Here is a 24192-nt window from a genome sequence, read left to right as displayed (position 1 = left end):
AAGAAAAGGCAGGAGTCAAAAACTATGAAACTGGCATTCAAAAGGCTCTCTTGGTTAACTTTAGATAGAAATTTTAAAATTTCTAATGCACTAGCACCATCAAGTGGCAAATATCTAGTATAAAAATGTCACTTCGGGTATTACTATTAGATGTCCAGGGTTTTTTTTTTTTTTTTTTTTTTTTTTTTTTTTTTTTGGTTGGTTTTCTTAACTAGGTGTTACAGATGGCACAGTTTATAAAGTGCTGGGCCTAGAATCAGGAAGACCTGAGTTCCAATACAACCTCAGACACTTACCAGCTGTATGATACTGGGCAAGTCACTTAACCCTGTTTGCCTCAATTTTCTCATCTGTAAAATGAGCTGGAAAAGGAAATGGCAAACCACTGCAGTATCTTTGCCAAGAAAACCCCAATTTGAGTTCAATAGAGTTGAATAGACTGAAATGACAACAACAACAATTTTAATATTTCCAAAACATAGATATGCAAGTAGAAAAACTTGCCAACATAAAAAATGCAGAGGACTCCCCTGAAATTTGGCTGGTAAAAGTGTTCAAGTACAAAGAAAGGAAACTTTCTGGTTCTACTTCTGAAGGGAACATGATATGTAATGGAAAAACTCTTTGATACATAACTGCTAACCTTGAATCTCCTGGTTATAAAATAATCAAACAAATAATAGGTAGTCATATTTACTAAATGACTTCACAAGGTACAAATCTGCTGTTTGAATAGATCTATAAAACAATTTAAAAAAAAATCTCAACAGGAATTTTTCTTATTTCACTAAATATGTCCCAATGTTATGTACAAAAATTTCAACATTAAAAAATTTAAATGTCAAGTTTTCTCCCTCCCTCCCTAAAATATGCAATGTTATATCAATTATACATGTAAAACCATGCAAAACTTTTCCACATAAGCAATACTACAAAAAAAACAACAACAAAAAAAAAAAAACCCAATAAGAAAAGTAAAGAAAAATTAAAAAGTATGCTTTAAACTGCATCCAGAGTTCATCAATTCTTTCTCTTGAGGCAGACGGCATTTCTTTATCATGAGTCCTTTGTAATATTCTTAAATCATTATATTGATCAGGGTAGCCAAGTTTTTCACAGTGGATCACTTTTGCAATATTGCTGTTATGGTGGTACAATATTTTCCTAGTTCTGGTCAGTTCATTTTGAACCAATCGGTTCACACAAATCTTCCCAGGTTTTTCTGAAATCATCTCTCTCATCATTGTTTATTGTCTTTATTTATGTGAAAAGTGTTTTCTACTTGTGATCAAAGACTTTGACTTGGCTCTGTCTTGACAGGAAGTCCCAAGTAATATGTTGTCTGCAATTATTTCAGATGGAATTTCTCTTTCTCTTCCTGTTGGATTTTGTTGGTAGTATACTGAAATACTGATGATTTGTGTAGGATCTTTTTATATTCTGCAAGTTTACTAAGGTTGATAATTGTTTCAGGTAATTTTTAGTTGATTTTTAAAAAAAATTTAAGTATACCATTATATATGCAAAAAGTGATAGGTTTGCTTCCTCATTGCCTCTTTTTATTCCATCACTTTTTTTCTGTTTTTGTCATATTGCTTTGGCTAGCATTTTTAGTACAATACTGTATTTGTACATATGATAATGGACATTTATCCCTAATCTTGTTGGAAAGACTTCAATTTTTTCACTGTTAAAAGTAATACTTGCTCTTAGTTTTAGATAGATACTATTTAACAAGGGCTCCATAGCTTCCTATATTTTTAAATGTTTTTAATCGGAAGGATATTTGTATTTGTTGAAGGGTTTTCCTGCATCTCATCATATAATCATTTTTTGTTGTTGTTTTTGTTATTGTCGTGGTCAATCATGTTAGTTTTCCCAATAATGAACTACACCTGCATTTCCAGTATAAATCTCGGCAGTTCATAATGTATGATCTTTGTGATATATATATTGCTATATCCACCATGCTAGTATTCTTTATAAAATTTTTGCAGAAATATTTATTAGGTAAATTGGTCTATAGTTTTCTCTGTTTTTGCTTTCTCGTTTCTATATTAAAATCATAGAGTGCCAGTCTCAGGTCAGGAAAAAAACCTATTTTTTAAAAGTACAAATCTGGTCTTAGATACTTCCGAGGAAGGCAAAAACATGATCCCTGCCCTCAAGGAGCTCACAATCCAATGAAGGTATTGTCATGTCAAAAAATACAGCTGAAAGATATTTAAAAGTGGAAAAGGGAGGGCAGCTAGGTGGTGCAATGTAATCAAATTAACCTATAGTTCATCTATTTTATTGGCTCTGCCCACTCCCTGTAAGACCAGGTCAGTTTTGCATATTAATTCAAGAGTTTATTGTTGTTTCTTAACTTCCCATTTTGATAAGCTCTTTTCCATTTTAGTGTTTAATTGGGGATTTGTTCTTTTTCTTATTTTTTTCAGTGACATCTCCAATTCTTTGATTTACTCTTTCTTTCATTAATGTAGGTATTTAAAGATATAAATTTCCCTCCAAGTACTGCTTTGGCTGCATTGCATAAATTTTTAAATATTGTCTCGTTATTCTCTTTAAAGAAATTATTGTTTTTAAGTTTTATTCTTTGACTCATTCTCTAGGGCTAGGTTATTTTGTTTTTAATTTTTAATCTTTACTTCCACAGTCCTTTCATGAATATAATTTTTATTGCATTTTATTGTCTCAGAAAGATGCACTTAATAATTCTGCTTTTCTTCCTTTTGTTACAAAGTTTTTATCCCCTACTATATGGACAATTTGGGCAGGGTGAAGGTGCCCTGTATAGCTAAAAAAAGAGATATGCTTGCTGTTTCCATTCAGTTTTCTCCAGAGGTCTAGCATATCTAACTTTTCTAATTTTCTATTTATCTCAACTTCTTTCTTGTTTATTTTATGGTTATAACTACCTAAGTCTGAAAGACTAAGATTAGGACCCTGTGCTAGTATAGTTTTACTGTCTATTTTCTTCTGTAATTCAGTTAATTTTTCTTGTAACAATTTGGATGCTATGCCATTTGGTGCATATATTTAGTATTGCTATTATTTTACTGACTAACAGTACCTCTTAAAGAAATATGTATTTTCCTAGCTTATCCCTCTTAATGAAGTTAATTTTTGCTTTTCCCAAGTCTGAGATGAGGATTGCTACCAGTTGCCTTTTTTACTTCAGCTAAAGCGCAATAGATTCTGCTCCAGGCCCTCTTTTAACTCTGTGTCTCTTTGTTTCAAGTGTGTTTCTCATTAATATAGTATTGCATTCTGGTTTCTAATTAAATTCAGCTACCTGCTTCCATTTTATGGATCAGTTCATCCCATTCACATTCAGTTATGAGTATTTCCCTCTCTTTTTATATTCTCTTTTCTTTTTATCCTGCCCTCCTCTAAAGTACTTCTGATTCCTGTTTTCATTTATCTGTCCTCTCTTTTATCACCCTCTCCCACTACCCCTTCTCCCAAATAGGATAAGATAGATTTCTATTACCAATTGAGAATGCAATTAATTAAGAATACTTAAATGGACTATTTCACAGACTAAAAATAAAGCAATTTTTACATAATGTGAATCTGCCTGTAGACAAGGAGAAGGGAAGACAGGGCAAGGAAAGTACTTTTCACCTTTGGAGAATAAGGGACAGCATACAATTCAACGACAAAGAGAGGTTGGCAACAGAGAAGCAAGAGTAGTAGAAGGAACACATGAGGGCTAGGGACAGCCATGTGGAAGCCTGGCCAGAACCAAGCGGAATACACAGGTGACAGACATATGGGAGCTAGAACACAGATAGAAGGACAGCAGACACACAGGGCCAGACACAGACATATAGTAGCCAAGCATGATTAAAACACAGACATGTCAAACCTGATGTGCAAATGGAGTGAAGGGGGCAAAGCTCTCCTTTCTCAGTGCCAGAAAACTCAAGCCAAGATTCAATATGCCTGAAAGTTTTTGTTTTGAGATCTTTCAGGTGGTAATCAGCGAATTCTTCCAATTTCTATTTTATTCTCTCATTCTAGGATAACAAAGTAGTTCTCCTTGACAATTTATTAAAATATGATGTCTAGGAATTCTCAGATGATGAAATTGAACTTCCAAATCACTACTGATCAGAGAAATGCAAATTAAGACAACTCTGAGATACCACTACACACCTGTCAGATTGGCTAAGATGACAGGAACAAATAATGATTAATGTTGGAGGGGATGTGGGAAAGCTGGGACACTGATACATTGTTGGTGGACTTATGAATACATCCAGCCATTCTGGAGAGCAATTTGGAACTATGCCCAAAAAGTTATCAAACTGTGCATACCCTTTGACCCAGCATTGCTGTTATTGGGCTTATATCCCAAAGAAATACTAAAGAGCGGAAAGGGACCTGTATGTGCCAAAATGTTTGTGGCAGCTCTTTTTGTTGTAGCTAGAAACTGGAAGTTGAATGGATGTTCATCAATTGGAGAATGGTTGGGTAAATTGTGGTATATGAAGGTTATGGAATATTATTGCTCTGTAAGAAATGACCAGCAGGAGGAATACAGAGAGGCTTGGAGAGACTTACATCAACTGTTGCTGAGTGAAATGAGCAGAACCAGAAGATCACTATACACTTCAACAACAATACTGTATGAGGATGTATTCTGATGGAAGTGGAAATCTTCAACATAAAGAAGATCCAACTCACTTCCAGTTGATCAATGATGGACAGAAATAACTACACCCAGAGAAGGAACACTGGGAAGTGAATGTAAATTGTTAGCACTAATGTCTATCTACCCAGGTTACTTATACCTTCGGAAGCTAATAATTAATGTGCAACAAGAAAATGGTATTTACACACATATATTGAATCTAGGTTATATTGTAACACATGTAAAATGTATGGGATTACCTGTCATCGGGGGGAAGGAGTGGAGGGAGGGAGGGGATAATTTGGAAAAATGAATATTAAAAAAAAAAAAAAGAAAAAGAAAAAAAAAGAAATATGATGTCTAGGCTATTTCTTTTATCATAGCTTTCAAGGTAGTCCAATAATTCTAATCTTTCCCTGATCTATTTTCCAGGGCAGATTTTTTCTTCCAATGAGATATTTTATTCTATTTTTATATATTCTTGTGACTTTGTTTTATTGTTTGTTTCATGGACTCACCAGTTTCCACCTGTCTAATTCTAATTTTTAAGGTATTATTTTCCTCAGTAAGCTTTTGTTCCTCCCTTTCCCATTTGGCCAATTCTGTTTTCTAAGGAATTCAATGTGAATTTTTGTACTTTTTTTCTATTTGGTTAATTTTTTTCTTAAGGAATTAAAAAAAAAATATATTATTTTTCTTGCTTTTTTTAAAACCAAACTGTTAAATGACCTTTCATGATTTTCTTCCTTTGCTCTCATTTCTTAACTTACTTTTTCCTTCACTTCTCATTTGATTTTGAAAATCATATTTTAGATCTTCCAGCAATCCATATGTGGCTTATGTCTAATATTTTCTTTAAGTCTTTGCTTAGAGCTCTTTTGATTTCATTGTCTTCTTCTGAGGTTGTGCCTTGATCTTTTCTTTCACTAGAGTAACTTAGTAAGGTCAGATTCCTTTTCTGTTGTCTACTCATTTTCCCATTCTATTTCTTTCAAACTTTATTTTAAAATTAGTTTCCAGTTTTTGAAGAGAGTGAAGGAAAGAAAGGACACTGTCTGAAGTTGTAGGGTTTTTTTTTTTGTTTGTTTGTTTGTTTTTTTGTACTGCTATTTTAGAACTCGTTCTGGGGGGAGGGAAGGTTTGGAAGTTTTCAGTGCTTCCACAGTGGTGTAATATCCAAGGAGAGGTGTGGTCATTGTTCTTCTGATCTCCATTATGGTCCCTAACCAAGAAAGGCTTCTAATCCTTTAAGATTTTACTCAATATTGCTCCTCAGGCCTGTATTCCTTTAGAATCAAATATATTAGAGCCAAGTCCCACAAGGCTTCCACTACTCCCTTGAGGCGTAACATATCTTTTTTTGCCCTTGAATTATGATCCAAAAGTGGGTTTAGGCAACTGAGTTGTCAAAGAACTCCAACATCTGATCCTGAGTCCAGTGTTAGCCCAGGGGTCCCTTGGAATCTTTCTGACCAATTACCAAGTCTCCTTCCCATCTTTTGCTTAAGAGTTCCCAAAGCTGCTGTTATTTCTGTTGCTACCTATCACCTAGTCTTTCCACTGGTGTTTTATTCACACTGGCTTCAAGATGAGCCTCCACTTCTGTGTTACAAATCTCTCTTTTCCAATCTCCCAAACTGCCTGGGGCTGGAAGAATGTTTCACTAAGATCTTTTACTGGTTCTGTCACTCCTAATTTTGATTTGAGGAATTATTTTAAAGTTGTTTGGAGGGAAATGTAGGGAGAGCTCAACTGATTGCTTTTTTCTATTTCATTATCTTAGCTATATAGCCCAGAAGTTCCCCAAACTGAGGTTTATAGCTGTTTGAAAAATCTCAGACTTGATGAGATGAAACACACTACAGGTAGAACGTATGATTTTGTAATTACTTATTTACCTCCTAAAAAAGAACATTTTTGAAAGACAGTACCCAAACTTAGATCACAGAATTCTAACAATGAAAGACCTCTTAAAGATGATTCATTTCAATATTCATTTGATAATGGCAGAAACTGAGGTCCATTTACCAAACCATTTTCCTTTGTCCCAATCATCTTCTCAATCTACTACCCAAAACAGAAGCCTTTTCTCTAGTTTTAACAAGTAGGCCCTGAAGACCCTATTTCTTGTTGAGTGAAGAGGTCACCTTTATCATTCTTCTGAAAGATAGTTCATATACCCAACCTTCCTCTTCCTAAGCTCTCCAGTTCTGATAATATGATCAAATAATCTCTGTTACTGCTCCTGGAAAGGGATGTGCCAATCTACTATAAAGTCTCACTTGCTAACTCTGTAACTCTCTGGAACAAAGGGTCCCTTCTTTGGCAATCACTTTCCTATATGTCCTTCCTTACTTGAATGTAACCTCTTCAGGGCAGAAGGACTGTCTACTTTTGTATTTACATCCCATTACTTTACACAATGATCAGCAGAAACTAAGCACTTCATAAATTAATTCATTCATACACTAATTAGTGGGTAAACTAATACTAGAGGAAGTATGCCATAATGGCAAAAAAATACTGAACTTGGAATCAGGATAGAGTTAAGGGTCTGAATCTTGCCTTTTATATTTACTCATTGTATAACTGAGAGCAAAGTCACTTATATTCTATGAACTTCAGTTTCTACATTGGTAAAATGAGAATAAAACTTGAAATACCTAACTCATGGGGCTCCTTAGAAGAAAGAAAATTATTATTCCTAGCAAAAATCTATAGCTATCTATTACTTCCATATATGCAAATATAAGAATTTTAGACATAATCAAAAGATTAAAGATTAGTTCAAATATAATCAAATGTATATGTAAATAACATAAGTGCATTCGTATAAACTAGGTCTCTCACTTTTTCAATGCTCAAAGAATAAACTGATTCCAACTGTTTCCAACAAGATCTCATATGAAAATTTAAAACTATGACTGAATAATAAGTAATGAGAATTTAGAACTCCATTCCATCTAAGTAAAAAATTTGTGGAGAAAAAAAAAAAGTAAAAAAGTTGTTTTTGGAGTTATCAAATCTCAAAATATGCTACAAAGCAGTTAATTGTCAAAAAGTATCTGGTGCTGATCAAAGTAGGAAAATTGAATACACTAGATGAAGCTTAAAAATAAATACATCGAGGGAGAAAAATTTGGGCCACAAGGTTTTGCAAGGGTGAAAGTTGAAAACTATCTTTGCATGTATTTTGAAAAGTAAAAGTTATTATTACAAAAACAAATACACCTATTAATGTGGTAGTATTATTCCATAAGCTTCATAACATAATTCAACAAGATTAATTCCTTAATTCCAGCTTAGGAAAGCTGGGGAAAATTTTGAAAAACAAAAAACAGATTTAGATCAGTTTTTTCACTTTATTTTATAATAAATTCCAAATGAATTAAAGGTCAATATTAAAAGTCCTATGAGAAAATTAGGGCTTCACTCACAATTTTGGAAAAGAAAAAAATTTATAGCCAGACAAAAGTTAAGAGTCAGAAGAAATGATACATTAAGATTAGAAAACGTTTATAATAACAAAATCAATATGGCTAGTTAGGGGAAAAAAATGAAATGGGGAGACATGAAAACTAATTTTTGATAATTTTAATTATTAATAAAGTAGTTTTCTCTTATTTAACCTCTAAATCTTTCTCAATTTCAAACCAGTACTCCCAGTTATCATCAATCTAATCACTGTCAAGTTGCAACCCAACAGATAGTTAAAGACACTTTATCACCCCTCCCTGAAATCCTTCTCTTCTCCAACCTAAACATCCTCAGTTCTTTCAACCAATTCCATATAGCATGATCTCAAGATTCTTCCCTACTTTGGCTATAGTATACTAGTTATTCTTCATTTTTTATCAATGTCCTATCTAAATGTGGCACCTGGGGGTACTGAAGATACATAACAAGACATACATTTTCAGATACCATTAATGAGGAAATTTGTTTCGCTTGACTATGCGTATTCATTGCAAAGAATTTGTTTTTCTTCCAATATTTAACAAAAAAACAATAAGAATCACATATAATCAAGACATCTTAAAGTAACATACTAAATTTATTATTGAATCTAATAGCTGAATACAGAGGAACAGCAAACTATACAAAGAGATTTACAACTTCCCAATATAAATCTTTTTCTTTTTTACTTTATGTGTGAAAATGTCTGAATTATTTGGAGCTGTTATACCCAGAACTTTTAAATATGAAACTCTAAAAATAAGGAAATTATGGCACTTAGAATTAAACACAACATTTCAGGTGTGCTCCTGATATTACATATCTCTAAATGGAGAATAAGACTGCATAGCTTTAATAACTGCCATATCATACTGCTGATTTGTCTTGAGCTGACTGTCTAGAAACTTTCCTCCTCTAAGACCCCTATATTTATGTGGGTTTAATCAGGGATTCTTTTTTTTTTAATTTTTTATTTCATATTTATTTTATTTTAAATTCACAGAAAACAAACATTTCCATGACACTACAATAAAAAGATGACTACACATGGCACTACAAAACTACTGTATACAACTTGCTATTTCCTCCACATATACAACAAAGTAGTTATCATGTAATGTTTTTCCCCTTTTCCTCCCACCTAATAAAAAAAATAATAAAATTTGTTACAGTGGCATTATATGTAATTTCAAAAAAATAAAAACTCATCAAAAACCATTTGTAAGCTATAATAAATAAATTAGGAGTGGCTAGATAAATTAAGACATTAATATAATAGATTATTCCTCATTCCTTTCTAGACTGAAGCCAGTACCTTCTTTATCTTTCCCCAGAAACTTCTTTTTCTTGGAAGTTCACTATAACCCTGTAATTCACACATTAAAATTAGCCCCTTTCTCTGTGGCTTCTCCCTCTCCTAGAACACCCACTGAGAGAGCATTTCCAGGGCAACCAAGTCTCATTCCTCTCCCATCAACTATTTCTTTGAATTTTCTGTGCCATTCAACTACTCTGAATACTTTAGTCTCCCTAAATTCCTTTTTTTGTGAACTCTTTGCCCTTTAGAAGGTAACCTCCCAGAGGACAAGGGCTGTCTTTGTGCTTATATGTGAGTTTCTGTGCTTAAACACAAGGTTGCTAAACCAAGAATTCTCAACTAAGATCCATTAACTTATGTCAATTAATTGCTTTCCTTTGTAAACCTATGTATTATATGCACTTAAAAACATTCTGAGAAAGTATTCATATATTTTACCAGACTTTGAAAGAGGTCTGTGACGCAAAAATAAAGTTAACAATACCTAGCTTAAGCAGACATTTTTGCCTATTCACTACGGTTTTTGTATTCATATATGTGTATGTGTATATATGCACATGCACTGCCTATACCACTATGCTTTTATATTAGTATTTCATTACCTAACTTTACTTCTATTTTCTTCTTATGCCTTTTTAAAAATCTAAATTTGATTTGATTGCCAAGTTCTCTGAATATATACATGAATCTCTTTAAAAAAAAACAACAACAAAAAACCTCATCCTTTCCTTCTGCTTTAGAAATGTTTTGTTTTGTGATTCCAAAATGCACATATTTCCTTACATATGTTGTATTAATTATTATAATGGGATAAAAGAATATCTTGACACATCCTAAATAACTATTTTGAATATAAAATGTTCCATCCCAAATTAACAACATCCACTATTTTAACAGATTAAGTTTTTAATAATTTCAAAATTTATCTTTCACTAAACATTATTGTTTGGTTACTGAGTTTTTAAAAAATTCTTAATATAAAATATCTCTGCACCAATGAAGAAGACTAACTCTTCTGCCACTATCAATAACAAGTAATACATGACAGTAATTTCATCCCTAAAGGAAAAAAAAAATTTTGTTTCAATTATATTCATGGTGAGGCAAAAGAAGTCCATTAATATGATTACCCCACAACTAAATGCAAGCACACTTCAAAGAAAATGTTATTATACTTCCTTGCAATAATACACAATCTTAAGAAAAATTTTAGGGGGGGGGGAAGAACTCCAATAAGGAATATGACAAAAGTATCAAGAAATTAGACAATAAGTACAAATAGAAACTGATTCACCTATAGTTATCAGTTTGATAAATGATTTGCATAGAATGTCTACTGGATGTATGTGTGTATATATACACTATTCACTATTCAAGATGTTATGAAGCATTTAATCTGGACTCTGGTAAAAAGCTATAGAGTAAAAGCAAAACGGCTATTTATCACTCACTATTACACTAATTGAGAACAAAGACAAAAATACAGATTACAGTTTTTAATAAACATACATTACTTTCCTTTAAATACTTTATCTTAAAATCACAGATAAATCCCTGGAGAAACTTTTTAACTTCTTTAGTAAAAACCATATGTAAGTGAAAAATTTTAAGGTGACTCTTAAAAATAAGGCAAATAATAAAACACATTAAAGAGTCAACACGAAAGCCTGAAGACTTGATAAATTCAATACACAGGAGTAGTATTTGGAAGAAAAATGAGAATTCAGAACATAATTCACCCTTAAGATTATTGAAACAACAAAAAAAGAACTTATCAAATTATTTTATTTTGTTATATCTACCTTTGTCTAGGAACTATGAAGAGTGCTCGAACCAGTTTCCTTCTATTTGCTTTTGTGTTCATATTCATGCAAAAATCCATTGCTGCCTACAGGGGAAAAAAAAAAAATCAAACTTTTTTCTTTTAAAACCTTATTTTAAATACAAAGAGCAGAAACCCAACCTACTACAAGGTTTCCAATGTTACATGTTTCACAAAGTTGATAAAATAAAAGTATTAAAAGCATATAAAAAACAATAAGGCCTTATACAGATGGCTCTTTGGAAGCATCTCTTAATGCCTTAAGGAGAAATGTAGATGATAGGAAAAAAAATAAGATATCAATAAATATCTAAATAAATCCTAAGAACAGGAAAAAAAAAAAAAGATTCCACAGGCCCACTGTAGTTCCAGGATATAATCCCTCCCCATGAAAATATAAACATAAATATATAATTTAGAAATTTAGCAGCCAACTAAAGTAAAAAGGGGCTTGTTGAGAATTTTAATCCTTTAATTATTATTTACCCAGGTAGTAAATAATAAATGTGAAAAATAAAATATGATGATATGAAAAATATGAAAATATGAAAAAAAGATGATGTCTAGCAAATAATTATAGGAAAAATCATAACAGTGATGTGAACTCAAAACCAGCTTATTCTGTCCCCCTAGTCAGGAAATGTTAGAGATCAGTTTTCCTAGACTGTCTTGTTAGCATACAATTATGTGAAGCTGCAACTCTTAATTTCATCCAGCTTCTACTGTTAATAAGTCTTAATTCATCTACCCAGGCCCCAAGCTCAAAGATGGTCTTGATTAGAATACCTTTAGATGAGTCTGGGACCTTGACCCAAGATTCCACTTAGATTCCTCCATAGCCCTCTCCCCAACTCCTCCCACATTCCTCCACTAATATCAACCCTGTCCCTCCTCCTCCTCCTATCCCCTGAGACTTTTAAGGTTCTTGAATGTGGAAACAAGTTGTTTAATCACCTATGATTATGCCTCCCCAGTCTTATTTGGTTAAGTCCGTAACCATGAGCTATTGCAAATCTACCAGTGATAAATGTTTGACCTTCATATTATGCTCTCCCAAATCAATTTCATATTTCCACTTCATTGGTATTCAACATATGAGAGTTAAATAGTAATTAAGATTTAGGAAGTTTAGAATATATGTAGTTTGGAAAAACTTATCATGAATCACAAAAAGTATAGAGAATGAAAGGTATATCTACTAAAAATAAGGGGGAAATGTACTCAGAATATTAATCACAGAAACTCAGTAGCTGAAAGGATTCTAGACAATGGAAACTTGGTAGCTCAAAATTCTACTAGATTACAATCCTGCAGTGTAGTTTTATCTCTCAATAAATCTACTTCTCTATAACATTTCCCCAAATATCTGTTATGAGTTCTAACATAGCTGAAAATATGAAAAGCTAGAAAAGGTATATTTAAAAAGTCTAAAAAAAAAAAAAAAAAAACCTGATAGATTTAGGGTTTTTAAAAAGGATTATAGCCACAAGCTATATTAAAGTAAAATTAACAAAGCAGTTTCCTCACAATTACCTGTAAGATATGTTGTTCAAAGATACTGTTTACAAATAAGAAAACAGAGGCCCCAAAATTATTTGCCCAAAGTCACATACATCTAGGTAGTGGAGAAAAAATTAGAATTCAAGTCTTCTGACTTCTTATTAGTACAATAATTGTTTCAGTACACTATGATGCCCCCAGATACTTCAACGGTCAAACTCACAGTGGTTTTCAAAAGTTCACATGTTTAATTCATTAACTTTATCAGACATGGAAACCTTAGTGTTTCAGACTGAGGGAGGGCTCTCAAATTTCTATGGTGTATGAAAAACCTCTATTCTCTTCATTGGTTCATGGTAAACTTAAAAACAATTCAAAAAGTAGGTCTTTGTTACAATAGTTTCTCATACTTTTTGAAACTCTTGACAATTTTCAATCAAAGTAAACTTCAGAAAAGTATAAAGGAAAGGAAAGCTAATAATTAGGGGAAAAAACCTGAAGAAGTCAAGTCAAAATGAGTACACTGTCCAATTCCCAGCTTCTTAAAACTATAGATCACTACTCTAAATGGGATCTTGTAACTGAATGTGGAGGTCACAAAAATATGATTTACTCTCAGTAAATGTTAGATTTGTATATCTATTTTATGTACCTATGTACCCAAATTCACATAAAAATTTCTCAGGCAAAAAGGGGTCACATGTGGAAAAAATTTAAGAAGCCCTGGTCTAATTTATCTGCATTTATCTAGAGGAAAAGGAAAAATAGCTGCCTTCTTTTACACTCAATCTCACATAGACATGGAAAACATAAAGGCTACTGCTGTATTTGCAGGAACTATGCAGGAGAGATTTCACATCTCCAGCCATATTATTCATATTATATTTTAAATTTTAATTTGGCTTCTTAAAACTGCAATTCCTATTCCTTCCATTAGACAGCTGAATTTAAAAAAATAAAATAAAATAAAAAGTGATCCCTGGCCTTAATTATGCTGTAATTAAATATAAAAACAATACAGCAATAAAGAAAATGTTGCAATCTTAGAGAACACTGTTTTTAAAAGTTAAAACAGTCACAATTTGAAAGGCTTCCCAGTACTCCCTCCCTACAAAAGAGATAATGGATTGTATAATCAGGTCATCTTGGTGCTAGTCTGAGTTCTGATATGAAGAACTTGGCCAACTGACTTAACCTCTTCTTCATTCAAAAAATAAATGCTGAAACTTCTCACAAACACTACTAGTTTAAGAAACTATGAAATGTCAACGTTCCACAACTATTTTCGGTCTCCCTCTCCCTATAGGTCATTGCTAGGATTAATGAAGCCATGGGAGACAAAGATGAGGTAGAACATGTTAACAATGATTCACTCTCCATAGTGTCACCCAGAATTTATTGGTGGCCAATAGCAGGAGCTTTTAATATCTGAGTCAGAATAATGTCACCTAACTGTAACAGTATGATTCTGCAATTCATCCAAAGCGCTATTTCTAGCATAATAAAATAAAGACAACTCTCCTTTAAGGTTTGGCTATAAGGAGGACTTAGTGAAAAAGAAAGAGCTCCAAATATACAAAAAATTCCCACTGGAAATGTAGCCTTTAAAAATCACAAAATCTGTTAAGAGACAAGTACTAATATAGAATCAATCTTTTTTTCAGTGGCTTTTACCACCATATTAAGTATAGGAAAAGGATTTTTTAAGAAATCACAAATTGTAAGTTTTTAGACTAAGTAGCTCTAAAGTAGACAGATATAATTTCTGTGGCATTCCAAAATCTATTAAATTATATAAAGCTAGTCAAATGTTAACAAATTCAATCAGTTATTTGAAGACACAATGAAAGATAAAAACTAATAAACACAATTCCACAAATGTATTGTACTGACAAACTCACTTTCTAGGCCTCTTAGTACATCATGTAAGAAAATATTTATATTTACATACACTACTAATCACAGATCATGATACTAGAGCTTATCTTCATGAACAGAGGTAGATAAAATTAACCATACCTTGTCTATGAGATCTCGATTGACACAATTCGGCAACTGTTGCAGGAAAGCATCTACTATGAGCTTTAGATGAGACCCAGTACTGGCTTCCTCATCTTCTTGTTCTAATTAAAAATTATTATTATAAAACATGCTTTTAAAAAACACAAAATATGAAAGAATACATACAAATTTGGTGTAAGAAATATCAAGTTTTAGGATTATTTTCTTAATCACTGAAAAGATTAATCAAGCCTTTTCTAATACGTGACCTTAGAAGTTCTAAATATCCCAAAGATTCTATAAATACCTCATTTCCGGTTTCAAATTCCAGCCTGCCCCATCCTGTATACAGTACATATACATACACATAAATGTACACACATATTATTAGAAAAAATATTTTTAATTTTAAAAATCAAAAGATTGATAAACTGCAAGATGTCAACCTGATAAAAAAAATTTAGAAATTACAGAATAAATTAATGTTTGTTATCACTAAATATAAAGTATTCAACCACAAAAAAATCTTTTGTGAAGAATTATTAAACTATATTTTTATGTTATGGCAATATTATTTTTGTTAGGTGGAATTTCTTTAAACTTATCATACTGAAAATTAAATTTTCAATTTAAGATTCATGCTTCCAAAGCTTTTATATTGTGATTAATTTTTGTGCTTTCTGAATGTTAACTGACCTTGACTGAAATGCAAGTAAAAGTAATGAAAATTCTTCAAGAACATTAAAGCAAAGTTTTGCAGAAAATAAATGTTCATTAATGTCTTTGCCATGCCAGAATAAAAAGAATGAGAAAAATGCATAGAAAATGTAGTACAACCATACAATAAACAATAGCAGTTTTTAAATTACATGCCATCCTTTTTGGTTCCGGTACTCAACTAATTTTAAGAATTTCAAATTTTAGTTTTCAACCTGATTTTTATTAGATTTGTGATGAACAGAATAAATTTTATCCAAAAATGTTTTAAAATAATTTTATTTTAAATACTAAATCAAAATAATTTCAATTGGTAGAGTTTTAACAATGCCAAATAACTATAAGAAACTATTTAACAATGTCAATGTTACTCAGTTTCACTCCCAGCATTATATTCATACCATCAGAACAAGAAGCAATTAAGTTCATTTTCAAATATTCATTAATAAAGCTGCAACTATTTAAAGTAATTGAAAATACATACCAATTCTTTTAAAGTAACAAATAACTTTACCCATTGACTGAACTGTACACAGGTTGTGCTTAACAATCAACTCTCCAAGTTCATGAAATTTTAACAATCAGCTCTCTTGAGCCAGCTCCAACATATCAATGGCTATAATTAAGGACAGATTTGAAAAAATACACTCCTCATAAGAATCTTATAATTTGAAATGAGTATGGTTTCATGATCAAGAATGAAACAATATCAATTTATAAATTCTATAATAAGTTTTGTAAAACAACTGCAGCAAAAGGAAAACATTTTACATTTTTTTAATGGAAAAAAAAGTCATCAAAATCAACAAATATAATGATTTATTTTTGTCTCAGTTTTTTTGCACACCACCATTTCCATTCGACAACAAATGTTTTTGGAAGAACAAGTAACTACAAAATCCCAAGAAAACTAACAAGTACAGAGGAGTTCAGAGCCACTGGTCAAGGTCAAGCCATGACCATAGAGGTTGACAATCTTTCACAGCTGGCATACTAAGTCTTCATGTATTAACTCATTTATGAGGCAATTGAGAGTTTTAAGTCCTACCTTTTGTGCTAGGACCCCTAAGTAGAATTATGGAAGGAACCTCTTATGGGAATATGCCCCCAAACCTCTTAATGGAACAAATGAAGAGTGAAAATTGAGGATCTTCTGTACTATTCAATTTCTATAATCCAACCCTAAAAAAAACAGTCCTAAAGACTTATTTATATGTACGCATAAGGTTATCAACCAATACCTTAGCAAATAACAAACATGGCTGGGATCAAATGACAACCTATCCAGCAGACAAATAGAACATGGATTATATACCCAAAAGGTAGGACGGACATACTTAGGGGAGATGAGAGTATTAGGCCATGCAATGAAAAATTAAATTAAATTAAACTAAATAAATAAATAAGGTAAGGATACCAAAGATAAACTCTGCCTACTCAATTTTACAGTTACTCAAAATCATCTTAAAAGTCATAGGTTACTGATCCCTGCCATGCATCATTGAAAGTCTACATACATACTATGAAAAACTTAAATTTATTGAAACAAAAAGTAGAAAGCTTACTTCTCTTTAAGTTTTCAAAAACAAAAACCCAAGAACATATCAAGTGGTTACCATTAAAAATTACTAGGTTCAAATGTAAATGTAATGCAGTAGAACATCATTATGACTCTGTCATATTTGACTTAATAATGAAATTACCTAAATCCAATTAAAAAAATTTACATTCAATTCTATTAACAATCTCAAGATATAACCATTTATGCATTTACATCTAAAAAAGTTTAAAAGATTATTAACAAAAAAAATTTATAAGCAATTAATATATTATCAATGAAAATGTATCATTTTATCTTAGTGAAATACATGTAACAGTCACAGGAGTACTATATTCCTTATCTCTTTTCAAGGACAGAAAATACTACTTGGCAGGCATTTTAAAAAATGAAATAATAACATTAGTTTTAGGTAGTACTTTGAGATTTGTAAAATGATTTGTATATGTTGATTTTTACAACTCTATGAAGCAGGTGCTATTATTACTTCCATTTTGCATATGAGAAAATTTGGGCTAAAATAGGTTGAGTGACTTAAGTCAGGGTCCCAGAATGGCACATTAAGTGTCGAAGGTCAAATGTGAATTTATTTCTTCCTGACTCCACATGCAAAAGTTTAACACTATCACTTAGCTGCTCCCATAAATAAAGGGGAAAACAAAAAAGTAAGCTCCCCATATCTCACTATCTAGTATAAACACTGTCCTCTTCCAGATTAAGTAGAAAAGAGCACTGATTTCTTCCATCCTTTCTCCAGACTTGCAAGAGTGCTTACTCCTTCCTGAGCACATATTCAATGCTCCATTCTTACCATCTAATTCATGTCAGGATAGTGTACAACTAAGTTATTACTGTCAATAACGAATCCCTTCAAATACTGTCATTTTTCAAATTTGCACAATATATTTCTATTGTGCTAGAATTAATTATCATGTTTTATAAAATTATAATTTCTAATAGTACAAATTCAAATATATGTGACAATTTTAGGGAACTGAATTAATACTTTCTTTATATTAGCTGATAATATTAGGTAGGACATTTTTAAATGTTAGCCAGTATGAAGATATGGCATCATGGATCTCATAGTGACCAAAGACTTACTTTCAATTTTCAATTATACAATTGCATTAAAAGTATTCCAGAAAAACATATCATAAATATGTTAGAAAACATAGAAATTAAAGTCAAGATCACAGAGAACCAGTGTAGCTTTATTAAAAAATAAACAAAAAAACCCAAACATCAGTACAGATAAATCTAACTTCATAACTGACAAGGTTACTAGATTAATAGAGAATACAGGAGCCATGGTTGACTTAAGATTTAGCAAAGCATTTGACAAAATATTACATACTGTTTTTATGAAAACAAGAGATATTGACTAGTGTATAGAGATTTATTTAGCCACAGGGTAACAGGAAAGATATCTAAGCAGATGAACATGAAGCATAATTTGTTAAGAGTTTATAAACAGGAAAGCTGGATCCTTAAGTCAAGTTTCAAAGCAGAACAGCAGCTTGGGGCCCTTCCCTACAACTTCCAACATTGTACTCCTTGTTTCAACTGGCAAATCACAAATGGATTGGAGACTGCAAGCCCCAAGTAAACTAGATATCTAAAGTTCTCCAACATCACATCACTAAACACATTTTGAGTTTCCCAAGTATAAAATAGGGGAGACAAGGCAGTAATTTATTATGAAAAGGAGCTGGGAATCTTAGTGGATACCAAGCTCAATGAATCAATTAAGACTAACTATGTGACAGTAAGAGGTACCTTAACTAGATTTGGGAGGTGATGGTCCTTCTGTACTCTGCCTTGGTTAGACCACATCTGGAGTACTGTGGGTCAGTACTTGGTATTGCTATAAGAAGAACATTGCTCTTCCCTGGATGCTCTGCAGCTTATAAAAAGGATGATGAAGGACATCAACTGCAAGCCATATATGAGGATCAGTGAAGAAACTAGGGATGTTCATTCTGGAGAAGAGAAGACTGTAGGTATAGGGTAGGTAGGGAGAGGCAAGCAAACAGGGGAATGATAGCTGTCTTAAAGCAACTGATGAGTTACCAAAGAAGAGGAATTAGACTTGTTCAGTTTGGTTCCAAAGGGGAAAAGGTAGAACAATGGATTTAAGTTGCAAAGAGGAAAATTTAGACTTGATACTTCCTAACAAATAGTAACACAAAAGTGGAATGGCTTGCCTAGGGAGATGGTGGGCTGTCCCTCCCTATAATTCTTCTGCCAAAGATTAGATCCCCACTCCAATACAGATTTTATTTGGCTGCCAAAATAATATTTCTAAAGTACATACCTGCCCATGTAAGACCCCTACATAATGAAATCCAATGATTCCTGATAAGCTCCAGGATAAAAAATTAAAACCTTTGGTTTAGAATTTAAAGCTCTTCATAACTTTGCCCTTTTAAACCTTTACAATCTTCTGACATTTTAATTGCCTCCATGTATTCACTGATGAACCTACTGTATTCTACTTAAAAAAACACAAGACTTTGCACTAGCTATTGCCTTCCCACCAGCAGTGCCAGGAATGCTCCACTCCCTCATCTCCAAATCTCAATTTCCCTGGGTTCCATCAAGATTCATTTCACATCTTACCTTCTGTAGGAGACATTTCCCAGTCCTTGTGGATACTAATATCTTCTGATCTCAAAGAGTGAGACATAATATCCTTATCTATTCTGTGTATCTCTTATATGTACCTAGTTATTTACATGATGTCTCCCCAGATTTTTGAAGGCAAGGACTATTTTTGCTTTTCCTTTTATACCTAGCACTTAGCAAACACCTGGTACATAGCGAGCACTTAATAAATACTCGTTGAATGATTCCTATTCAGGTACAAATTGTATTCAATGGCCTCTAAGGAGCCTTCAAATTCAGATTCTCTAAGTTAAAATGCCAACACTAACATAATAATGTGTATCTTCGCTATATATCTATCCAACTTAAGAATCATGTTCAAATAAATTTATGGCTAATTTGTAAATATTGGAAGCATGCAATTAAATTAAGTTCAGTATTTGGGGAATGCTGTCAAGCAGTGAAAAAGTAAAATGTCAATTAATTATAAAGTCCTCATTTTCCCATCTACTTCAATGATTAATATCAATAATTTGCATTCATGCAGACATATACAGCATTTTTATTATAAAGATCAATTCCCCCAAAGTAATCACCTAATAACTTTAGAACACAGGGTCAATAGCTGTAAGTTTCTAGTATCTCATATGCTAATAAAAGGGGTTTATGTACAAAAATATTCAAAAATTAAATCTAAATGTTTTACAAAAATTATGCTTTACCTTGTTCATCAAGAAGTTTCTTTGTAAGGTCTTCTGCTTCATCACCACCCTCTAATTCCAAAGTATCATCATTAATTTCCAGGTTCTCCAACTCAAGTTCCAAATCATCTGTATTTGACACATCTTTATTATCCTTAGGTTCCTTTGACTCTATTTCAAGAGACAGCAAAAGGATCTTTGAATTGTGTGTTACTAATTTCAGGTGTGCTGTGTAAAATAGGGACAGGGATGATCAAGACTGGACCTGTGATTTCATTGGTACAGAGAATTCCCTTTTAAGAAAACTCCTTCTACCAATACAGGTACAATGCATTCTCTGCAACTTAAAGTCTTAGAGAGTTGCCTAGAAAATGGAAGGATTAAGTGATGTGCTCGGAATCACAGAATCACTAGTTATCAGAGGTTGGACTTGAGAGATCTTCCTGGCTCAAAAGTCAGCTCTCTACCCACTATACCACACTGCCTCTCATGTAAATAGACAAGAATTTGATTTAAGTTATTTCATTTCACTTCTAACACTTAAAAAATATTCGTGTTCTAAAAACTTTTGCTACCACAAATCTGAAAAGTTTTTTAACATGATGATATTATAATTAGACCATCATAACACTTCACAAGTATACTTAACATTCCAGAAAAAAAGGTATTAATAAAAAGCTAGTTCTGTCTGAAAAGCAAATCAACCAATCAACAAGTATTTTTAAGTGCCTATCATGTTCCAGGCACTGGACTAGGCACTAGGGGATAAAAGTGCAAGGGAAAAATCAGACTGTTGTATGCCTTCATTAAAATTTCAGAGATGTTATTAAATGTGTGTTTATGAGTGTAAGTTAAAAAATATATATATTGGTTATCTACTATATACCCTTCTATTAGATAATATAAGGGATAAAAAATAATGTAGCTGAGGGGAGGTTTTGCAGGAAAAGAATAATTCCTGTTTTGGACATGTTGAGTTTAAGATGTCTTTAGCACATCTAGTTCCAAGATGTTCCTTAAGACAACTGGACATGTGGGACTGAAGGTCAGGAGAGAAATGTAGACTAAATAATGAGAACAGAGAATTTCCTGCTTGGAAATTACTAAAGCTGATAAGATTACTAAGTGAAATAATAATGAAGGAGAAGAGTAGGGGGTTTCAGACACTAATGGTTAACAGGCCTGGATAAAGTTCCCACACAGGAGTGTAAGGAGAGTCAGACAGGAAAGAGGAGAAACCAAAGGATAAGAACAGTGTTGAAAATTTAAAAGATAGTATCAAAGATAAGACAGTAATGAGCAGTGTCAAAGCCTGAAGAAAGGTCAAGAAAGATGAGAAAAGACCATTTGACTTGGCAATTAAGAGACCAGTTTCTGTGGAAAGAGGAAATTGGAAGCCAGTCCACTAATTATTTAGAAAAAAGAGAAAATACTCCACATTATTGCATTTTTGTAGACCTAGGATTTGGAAAGCAATTTGGAATTGTGTAATCAGTGATTACAATGACCATGCCCTTTGATCCCAAGATTCACACCATAAGGGGATCACTGATAAATAGCAGCCATATAACTCAGAGTACACAGCAACACATTTTTTTTTTTTTAACATGGCCAATTTGGAAATTTTCTTTTTATTATACATGTTTGTAACATGGGTTTTGTTTTTCTTTTTTTCTCATAGTGGGGATGGGTGGTAAAGGATTGGTTCATTTGAGGAAAAAATAATTTAATTAATTCATTAGTTTTGTTATACCCAACAAAATATTAATAATAGTACTTCTTGTGGTAGCAAACAATGGGAACAAATTAAATACCCATCAACTGGAGAGTGACTAAATATGCTATGGGTACATAAATGGAATGCAATGTTACTAAATTCCAAAAAGTGAAATGTGATATATTTACAGATGCATAGATAGATTTATTTGAGTGAAGTAAAGCCAAAAAAAATAATATAAACAGTAATTACCACATAGAATGGAAGAACCACAAAGAGACAAAAGTGAATGCTACTAATTACAAAAGAAAAAAAGAAAATGTTTAAAAAAAGAAAAAAAAAATTTCCTTTGCCAAGTGACACTTTTTGACCTAAGACAGGGATTAAAAAGGAAATAACAGTAAAAGACATCTTAGTTTTATGAGATGAGCCCCAGAGAAGAGAGCTCTGAGAAAACACTCCCAACTCTACTCTTTAGCAGAAATAAGAGGTCCACAGGAGTAAAAGACTGTATTTATTTTCAGAGTTTTTTTCCTGACATATTAATATTATTGATTAGTTTTACCAATATTTTTCCCTTCTCCTTTTTATTTCTTTAAAAAAAAAAAAAAAAAAAAAAAAAGGAAAGTAAGTAATGCTACCCAACATAACTAGTCTTCTTCTCAACATTAAGCCATAAAAGGGAAATGTATGATTAAGCTACAGGAAATGAACAGAAGAAGGGAGTTTTCTTTTTTGTTTTAAATAGTATTTTAAAATTTCTTCCCAATTACATGTAAAGACAATTTTAACACTTTTTTGAGTTCCAAATTTTCTCCCTCCCTCCCCTCTTCTCTAAGATGGCAAAAAATTTGATATAAGTAATAAATATATGTAATCATGTAAAACATTTTCACATTAAGTCAGCTTGTAAAAGAAAAAAATGAAAAGGGGAAAAAGAGGGAGGAAAAAAAGCATGAAAAAATTTAAATTGACAACAGTATGTTTTAATCTATATTCAGACTCCATCAGTTCTTTCTTTACATGTAGACTGAATTTTCCATCATGAGTCTTTAGACACCATCTTGAGTCATTGTATTGTTGAGAAGAATTAAGTCATCACAGCTGATCATCACATAATGTTGCTATTACTGTGTACAATATTCTTCTGTTTCTGCTCACTTCACTCTGCATCAGTCCATGTAAGTCCAGGTTCTTCTGAAATCCTTCTGCTTGTCATTTCTTATAGCACAAAAATATTCCATTACATTCATATACCACAACTTGTTCAGCCATTTTCCAATTATTTGGCACCCCTTTGATTACCAATTCTTTGTCAAAAGAGTTTTCCCCCCCTTAACAGGTGGCAGATTGTCTTTAGAGGCAACAGAAAAGGCACCAGTAAAAAGAGACTGAAAACTATTAGTTAAAAGTGTGGATAACAGAGAAGGCAATTTGCTGAAAAAAGCAAAGATGGAAGAGGATCAAGAATATATGCAGAGGATTGATTTCCTTTGCCAAGTGACACTTTTAATCTAACACGGGGATGAAGGAGGTAACAGTAGTAAAAGATATCTTAGTGTTATGAGATGAAGAGAAAGAGGAGAGCTTTGAGTGAATGGCCTCAATTTTTGAGGAGAAAGGTTGGCTTTCAAATGAGAGGATAAGGGGAGAGAATTTCTTAGAAAATCTGATAGGGCAGAGAAAAGTCATTGCAGAAGTAGAATAGTGAATCAATTAGAAAGGTATAAAAAAATTGCCTTGGTGCAATAATAATGAAGGCCTATTTAAAGATTATGTAACAAAAATTTGTAGTGGACCCAGTCACCATATTTTCAGAGTTTTCTCCAAATTCATTCATCAACATATGAATAGCAACAAAGACAGCTGACGGAGAGGAAATAATCCAAAATTGGGTTTTCCACAAAGGCACTATTGATAGGATGAGGGGATAAGTCATTTAAAAGAAGATGGTATACAGCTGAATTGGTACACCAAGATATCAAGATATGGTAAGGAACAGAGCACACTCAGTGAAGGGTTAATGGTCAGGAGAGAACTGAGGGTGAAAGAAAGAGAAATCACAGTGAGAAAGAAGAACAGGGATAGGGATAATAAAATAAAAAGAAATAGAGCTACATAAAAGATTATGATCTGATAAAGGAATATTATTA

At 32.4% G+C, this 24192-nt stretch overlaps 1 protein-coding gene across 7 annotated transcripts in view; it reads right to left on the bottom strand.

The window, feature by feature from the left end:
* Positions 1-24192, bottom strand: part of UPF2 (UPF2 regulator of nonsense mediated mRNA decay) — a 183913-nt gene that overhangs the window by 123390 nt on the left and 36331 nt on the right. For 6 of the 7 annotated variants that reach the window (XM_074268647.1, XM_074268650.1, XM_074268645.1 and 3 more), the window contains exons 6-8: positions 20344-20493; positions 14758-14861; positions 11219-11304 (exon numbers count right to left, since the gene is read on the bottom strand). In XM_074268647.1, the coding sequence (XP_074124748.1) occupies positions 11219-11304; positions 14758-14861; positions 20344-20493 (340 nt within the window). The remainder of the gene's footprint in view (positions 1-11218; positions 11305-14757; positions 14862-20343; positions 20494-24192) is intronic. The other variant, XM_074268651.1, reaches the window with a different exon arrangement.

This window comes from Sminthopsis crassicaudata, chromosome 5, assembly GCF_048593235.1.
Source record: "Sminthopsis crassicaudata isolate SCR6 chromosome 5, ASM4859323v1, whole genome shotgun sequence".
Classification (NCBI taxonomy): Eukaryota; Metazoa; Chordata; class Mammalia; order Dasyuromorphia; family Dasyuridae; genus Sminthopsis; species Sminthopsis crassicaudata.
The sequence above is the reverse complement of the archived record's forward strand: the minus strand, read 5'-3'. Positions and strand labels throughout refer to the sequence as shown.